This window comes from Panicum hallii, chromosome 3 (assembly GCF_002211085.1).
Source record: "Panicum hallii strain FIL2 chromosome 3, PHallii_v3.1, whole genome shotgun sequence".
NCBI classification, from domain to species: domain Eukaryota; kingdom Viridiplantae; phylum Streptophyta; class Magnoliopsida; order Poales; family Poaceae; genus Panicum; species Panicum hallii.
The window spans coordinates 26,041,103-26,048,052 of record NC_038044.1 but is presented as its reverse complement, the minus strand read 5'-3'; the positions used below and the strand labels follow the sequence as shown (position 1 = coordinate 26,048,052).

The 6,950-nt window shown below is 49.1% G+C and overlaps 1 protein-coding gene across 1 annotated transcript; it reads left to right on the top strand.

Annotated features, from left to right (window-relative positions):
• The first annotated feature begins 2,445 nt into the window (after nucleotides 1–2,445).
• LOC112886741 (patellin-6) lies at nucleotides 2,446–6,223 on the top strand. Its single transcript, XM_025952719.1, has 4 exons — nucleotides 2,446–3,418; nucleotides 3,546–3,670; nucleotides 3,749–3,890; nucleotides 5,695–6,223. Exons 1-4 carry the CDS (start codon nucleotides 2,654–2,656, stop codon nucleotides 5,953–5,955), a joined length of 1,293 nt encoding a protein of 430 aa, XP_025808504.1. The 5' UTR covers nucleotides 2,446–2,653; the 3' UTR covers nucleotides 5,956–6,223.
• Nucleotides 6,224–6,950: the final 727 nt, after the last annotated feature.

The window sequence follows — 6,950 nt, the reverse complement described above, 5'->3', positions numbered from 1 at the left end:
GCTGAAAAGGTTCACATGAAGTTGTTGTTCTAGGCGCGGCCTTGGACTGGTCAATGAGGGTGTGGACTCAGCCCATTAGGCGGGGCCCACAAGCAGGAGTGGAGAGAGAGCGAGGTGGAACAGGGTTTTGTTTGGGCCAAAACAAGTGGGGTTGGATCCAGTTCGACAAATTTAGGGTTAGGGTTATTGTAGACCGGAAATTTTAATTTTCCATTAAAAAACAATTCCATAAAACAATAGATAGTATCTTAAACTACGAAAAGTCCTAAAAATCCTCAAAAATCTAGAAAAAATTTTAAGAGATAGTTTGGGACACGAGGACTCCAAATAAAGTATTTGGAACTCGTGAAAAAGATTCTAGAAGCTTCCAAAAATTGATAAGTTGTAGGAGAAAAGAGAGTAAATTCCAAAAAATCTAGAAAATCTTGGGAAAACCTAAATGATGGATAAATGCTTTCTAAAAGATATGCTCATCCCAAAATATATGACAACTTTGGTCTATACTTTATTCAAAATATGAAGTATACTTTATAATTTACTAATAATAACTAAATTTTGTGCTGCCCAGCCGTGAGCACAACCTCACATCAGTATGAGCCCATTTGAATCAGGCCCAGCTAGCCTGAGCCCAGTAGAATTTGGGCCACCTCTGAATGCAGTCTTCTAAAAACACACTTGCGCATGGTACCTCTTTCTAAACCGTGGAACTGTTTTACCTAGGGGCCGTTTGTTTCCTTAGAAATGGGCGGAATTAGAAACATATTCCAGCCCAACTTGTTTGGCAAATGTGTGAAATTGTGAAGAGAGTAAATTGTGAGAAATGTGTGTGTGTGAGAGAGATTACATGTCCATGAACAAATTGTATATTTCAATACAACCAAACAACATTTGGAATTCAATTCTAGGAAAATATTTTTATTTTTATCCAAACCGAAAAAAATGAACCGAATCATATTCTAGAAATTCATTTCCTATTGAATCAAATTGCTAGAATATGTTTCATGGAAAGATTTTCAATTCCAGGGATCCACATGGCCTCTAAGAAAATAATTCTGATAAGAACCAAACATGAACATTTACTTTGATCCTAACAAGACACGCTAAAAACAAAGATGATAAATGCCGTAAACAATAGTAAAAAATAGCAGGCCATTAATTTGGTCAATTATAATCATCATCAATAGTAATGATCATTGAAACTACTTTTGTTTCTTAAAAATTTGCCCAACCTGCTGTTTGTAAGGATAGTCCAAAGTAACCCACCTGTACCATTAAAAGTAATCTAAAGGAATCCCCCTAATCTTCATACAATTACCTACATATGTCATATAATATCAAATATACTTTAAAGTTGCATATTAAATATTGAATTCTTTTATTGTTAAGAATAACCTAAAGTAACCCTTAATATATAATTAAGTTACTAACATTTGTTGTTCAGAAAATATTTTAAAGTGCTATAATGTATGTGGTCCTAAATTTCCTAATTACATTGTTGCCATGCCAATATAGAAAAAGCTAACCCAAGTTATACATGCACCATGAGTGTCTTAGCAATAACGAGCCCAACCTACGTTTCAACTAAACACAAGACACATGGAGCGGTGATCTGAAAGGAAATAGAAAACAAAAGGCATAACTGAATAAAAATAAAAAATATATACAAAAGATAAGAAAACTTTAGTTACATGCGGATCCATATTTACTAATAATAAATCTCTTTCCATTCCAAATTATAGGTCGTTTTAATAAATATAAATACATAGATTTACTATGTATTTAGACATAACGTATATCTTGGTGCATATCAATATCTATGCATCTAATTTTGCCAAAATAATCTACAATTTGAACTATGCATCTAATTTTGCCAAAAAATTTGCAATTTAAAATGGATGGAGTAAGTTGTTAACATACTAGCCCATTCAGGGGCTGGATAAAAAATAAATTAGTTAGGGTCACGAACTCCCGATGGAACAATTTGTCTAACCTTTTCTAAAAAATCTAATTAGTACTCTTCCGTTTCAATTTGTAGATCGTTTTGGCAAATCTTGATATATAGATTTTGCTATATACCTAAATATAGGCTATGTCTAGGCATATAGCAAAATATTTATATCTGGTTTACCAAAACTAACTACAAATTGGAATGGAAGGAGTAGTAGTAGCTACTCTTCTTGTTTAGGAACCATCAAGAATTCTCTCTTCAACTTACTGGAGGTATCGTTACCTCTAAAATTTTCTACAAATAAATACAGTAATTATTCTAATTTTAGTCACTTTTCAGTTGAGTCACTAGCGTCTGAATCCGCATGAGCAAGCAAGCAAGCAAGCCTCACGCCCACCCCAGCAGGAGTCATACTTCCCTCGCGCGCTCTTAAAATTGGCGGCGCGGGAGAGCGGGCGGCCGCGCGCAGCAGCCAGTGAGGCAGTGAGCCAGCTCGCAGCTCCTCCTTCCCCGGCCTTGCCCCCCCAACCCCACGCGAGGCGCGGCCATCATAACGCTCGGCTCACGCCTCCGCTCCACTCCAAAATCCTCCTCCTCCCTCCCATTTCAAAACCACCCCCACTTCCACCATTTCCGCAGAGGCCTGCTTGGCACCTTCCCAATCCTTCGTCCCCCCACCCCAGTCCCCAGCAGGAGTCGCCATCCATGTCTCCCACCACCACCCCGTCCCCCGCGCCCGCGGCAGCGCCGTCCTCCAAGGGCGCCAAGCGCAGCCTCATGTCCTCGCTCATGGACGCCACCGCGCTGCTCCGCTCCGCCTCCTTCAAGGAGGACTCGTACGTCGCCGCCGCGCTCCCGCCCTCCGAGCTCCGCGCGCTCGCCGACCTCAAGGCGCTGCTCGCCAAGCACCCGGATGCCATGTCCATCTGGGGCGTCCCGCTCAACAGCCCCCAACAGCCCCCTCCCGCGGGCGCCGACGGCGCCGCCGCCGCTCCTCCGGTGGACGAGCGCGCGGACGTGGTGCTCCTCAAGTTCCTCCGCGCGCGCGACTTCCGCGTCCGCGACGCGCACGCCATGCTGCTGCGCTGCGCGGCGTGGCGCGCCGAGTTCGGCGCCGACGCGGTGCTGGACGAGGACCTGGGCTTCAAGGACCTGGAGGGCGTCGTCGCCTACATGCACGGCTGGGACCGCGAGGGCCACCCCGTCTGCTACAACGCCTACGGCGTCTTCAAGGACCGCGACATGTACGAGCGCGTCTTCGGTGACGGCGACCGCCTCGCGCGCTTCCTCCGCTGGCGCGTCCAGGTCATGGAGCGCGGCGTCAGGGCGCTCAGCCTCAGGCCAGGCGGCGTCAACGCCATCATACAGGTCACTGACCTCAAGGACATGCCCAAGCGCGAGCTCAGGGCCGCCAGCAACCAGATCCTCTCGCTCTTCCAGGACAACTACCCGGAGATGGTGGCGCGCAAGGTACCCTCCCTCAGCAACCCCCTGCTGCAGCATTTCGTCGAGCACCCTGCTGCTGCCTGCTGGCAGTTCTTCCCTTGCTGCATTTCGTATTCCTCCTATTCCTGAGCAGCTAGCTCCGTGCCCGCAGGTGTTCATCAACGTGCCGTGGTACTTCTCTGTGCTCTTCTCCATGATCTCGCCCTTCCTCACGGAGCGCACCAAGAGCAAGTTCGTCATCGCGCGCGAGGGCAACGTCGCCGAGACGCTCTACAAGTAATTTCCCTTCAGATTTCCTTCTCTTCTTCCCCATTGCGCGCACTACCAAAACCAACAATGCAAAATCCACCGCAGGTTCATCCGGCCGGAGCTGGTGCCGGTGCAGTACGGCGGGCTGAGCCGCGCCGGCGACCTCGAGAACGGCCCGCCCAAGCCGGCGTCCGAGTTCACCATCAAGGGCGGCGAGAAGGTCTTCCTGGAGATCGACGGCATCGAGGTATGCGCTGTGCCCCAATTTCAATTTTGCGCTCCTTTCCTGCATTGGGGAACTCAACACGGGCACCTTCAGATTGTTGGCATCTCTCTGCAATTTTGCATCCCTATAACTTCAAAACCGCCTGCGTAGCGTAGGTGCAAACAAAATCGGTTTCCAGTGGGCGCAAAGAAACCAGCATTCCCGGATCACTTCCAATTCGGTCTACACATCACTTTCACCTGCCCGTCTCCGGGTTTGCCAGTTTTGGGCTGCTAAACAATCGCATCACCACCTGCGTTCTTTACGACCAAAGCTCGGACAAGCGCACAAGAACAAGGCTCGCCGAGCTTTGTTTCCGGCTTTCGCCGTGTCGTAGGTTGCTCGGTTCTTCCAGGTCTTTCTGCTGACCGTTTTACTTTAATCTTTCCGCGATGCGACACGCCGTACGACGAGTGTATTCGGATGAGGTAATCCAGTAGTAGTAGAATACATATGTATATTTTTTTAGGGCTGGATACTACTTGGTAGCACTCTGGAAAATTTGTAGGGTTGTCAGCGGCGCAGGTGCATGTGAGGTTGGAGTCCTTTTTGTGATTTTGAAATCTGTGGTGTGGGAGCTGTCCATCGGCTCGCCGCTGGGCACGCTGCAAAAGCAGAGGGGACTTTGAGCTCAGTGTTCTTGCACCGCACCGCCCTGCTTTTTACCAGTAAACGCTGCTCTCTCTGGAGCAGAGCTGCCGCCGCTGGAACCGCTGGTAACCCTGCGAAACTGGACACGGGCCATGGCTGCCCGTTCCTTGGCTGGCTGTCTTCCAGTTCTTCCGGTTCACATGAAGAGAGAGAGAACGGGGTTTCTTTGAAGAGCTCACATGACGAGAGGGAGGGGGAGAGAGAGAAAGAGAAGCTTGCCATTAGCCGTTTCACACCGCTCACGCACACCCAACTGGTTGCCATCCACCCCTTCATCTCAAAAAGGGTAAGACTTCAGACTAGTTGCCGTTGCATGTGAATAAATCCCTTCATCCAGGTGGGGTTTGAATCCTTGCAACGCCATTCCTGTCCTGACCTCGTATGCGGACGAGACGATTGTGAGAACTTCGTGAGGGTAAAAGTCGGGCGCCACAGTACGCCCAGCACAGTGCACACCCCAGGCAGTGCGCCTTTTTGTAGCTTTACTTTAGTTTGCAGTTCACGGCACGGCGCGAGTTTCCACGCGCTGTCGCCTCCTCTGCGCTTGGCTCACACTGTACGGGCTGCATGCTGCGCAGTGAAAGTCAAAGAAGCCTCTCACTGTTTTATACCCTAGTAGGACTAGCACGTCCTAGCAGGCAGGGTGAATTCAGTAATGCCTTTGGCAACCTTTGCGTCTAGAAGCTTTTCTTTCGTTTTACCTGATCGGGGTCCTAAGCTTAAGCTGGATATTGCTGAAAGGGCTGCCTGATTTATTAACCTTGCTACCGCTGTCAAATGTCAGCTCACTTTAACCGCTGTAAAAAGTTGAGCACTGTGCCGTGTTGGATTCTCGTTCTGGTAAGGATGTACTCCAGGCCAATGTTCATGTGAGTCCTGCACATGGTAGGGGCCCATGCCAAGAAAACTACCGCTACCGCTAGCTTCAAGCCAAGATCAACTCGAATTGTCTGGTATCCAGAAATGAACAACCAAACACAGTATTTTGTTTTGCAGGCACAAGCAAAATGTAAACTTTGTTGTTACCAACTCGCTGAATGAGACGTGTCAATGCAGACTATTGTTTATGCATTAGGTTAATGCTTGGTGTGATCATGGTGAAGCTTCGCTTAACTATTTGCTTATGCCATTTCAGGCCGGTGCGACAATAACGTGGGACCTGGTGGTCGGCGGCTGGGACCTGGAGTACGGCGCGGAGTACGTGCCGGCGGCCGAGGGGAGCTACACGCTGTGCGTGGAGAAGACGAGGATGGTCCCGGCCACCGCCGAGGAGCCCCTGCACAACGCCTTCACGGCGAGGGAGGCCGGCAAGATGGTACTGTCCATCGACAACTCCGGCTCCCGGAAGCGGAAGGTCGCCGCGTACCGGTACTTCGTGCGCAAGCCGTCGGCCTAGTGCTCGGCATTCCAGTGGCGGTGGCCGGCAGCTTGCCGGCCGGCGATGGCGACAGTAGTTTACATGGGACGGGACGGAGAACTGCTTGCTTGCTTGCTGGGGGTTGTTGTGGTCTTGTTGGAGGGGAGAAGTTAAGGTTAGGGCTACCTAATTACTAGTGCTATAATGACTTGCATGTATGATGCCATATGTAGAATATAATGTAAGAGCTGTTGAACTTTTGTCATTACCACCGTTATAAAGCTAATGAGTTCAGTTTTTTGGGCAATTCACCTCGGTTTACATTGACACAATGCTTCGGATTCCTCTTATAGCAATTTTGGGGTGTACCGGTGTCGGAGGATATTTCCAGTCGGGTGGCGGAATGCACCCGTCTAATTCTAGTCTAGGATGAGTTTGGGGAAAGTTTAGGATTGCTTGATCAAAAGACGTAACAACACAGAAAGCATACAAGACTTTTGAGTGGTTCAGGCCGCCGGAGCGTAAAACCTTACGTCCACTGTGTGTTGTATTGCTTGTGGAAGCTACCGAAAGAGTTTGAGTGTCTGTAGGACTTGAGAAAACCTGAGAGAACTTGAGTTCTAACGAGTGCGCTCTCCCTTTTATAGCCTTAAGGGGAGTGCGTACACTGAGCGGGGTCCCGACAGGTGGGCCCGGCGATATATTAAATAACGTATACATTGGAGCATTAAATGCTACAGATTTGAAAATCCTACTCTTCGGCCCCTGTGCGTATCCTCTACCACGGTATGGTCACATGCCGTCTCGCTAGCACAGTACCTGCTCTCGGTGGCATGCACAGTGGAAGACGTGCCTTCAATGTTGGGTCAATTCCCGCTGACATGCGAAGGGGCTATGTTGACCTGCCGTACTGTAGCCACCGCGCACACTGTAGCAGCGCACGCCGCAGCCCTCCTGCAGCAGATCATAATTACCCTTTGCCTATGCGCGCGGCGCTGTGACTACACGCCGCCCGCCCGCGCGCGCAGCGTGGT

What these genes read in the sequence shown, in the direction of transcription:
- LOC112886741 (XM_025952719.1), top strand. Translation starts at nt 2,654, where the DNA reads ATGTCTCCCACCACCACCCCGTCCCCCGCGCCCGCGGCAGCGCCGTCC. An exon ending in CGGAGATGGTGGCGCGCAAG is followed by an intron (nt 3,419 to 3,545) that starts GTACCCTCCCTC and finishes CCGTGCCCGCAG; the next exon opens with GTGTTCATCAACGTGCCGTG. An exon ending in GTCGCCGAGACGCTCTACAA is followed by an intron (nt 3,671 to 3,748) that starts GTAATTTCCCTT and finishes AATCCACCGCAG; the next exon opens with GTTCATCCGGCCGGAGCTGG.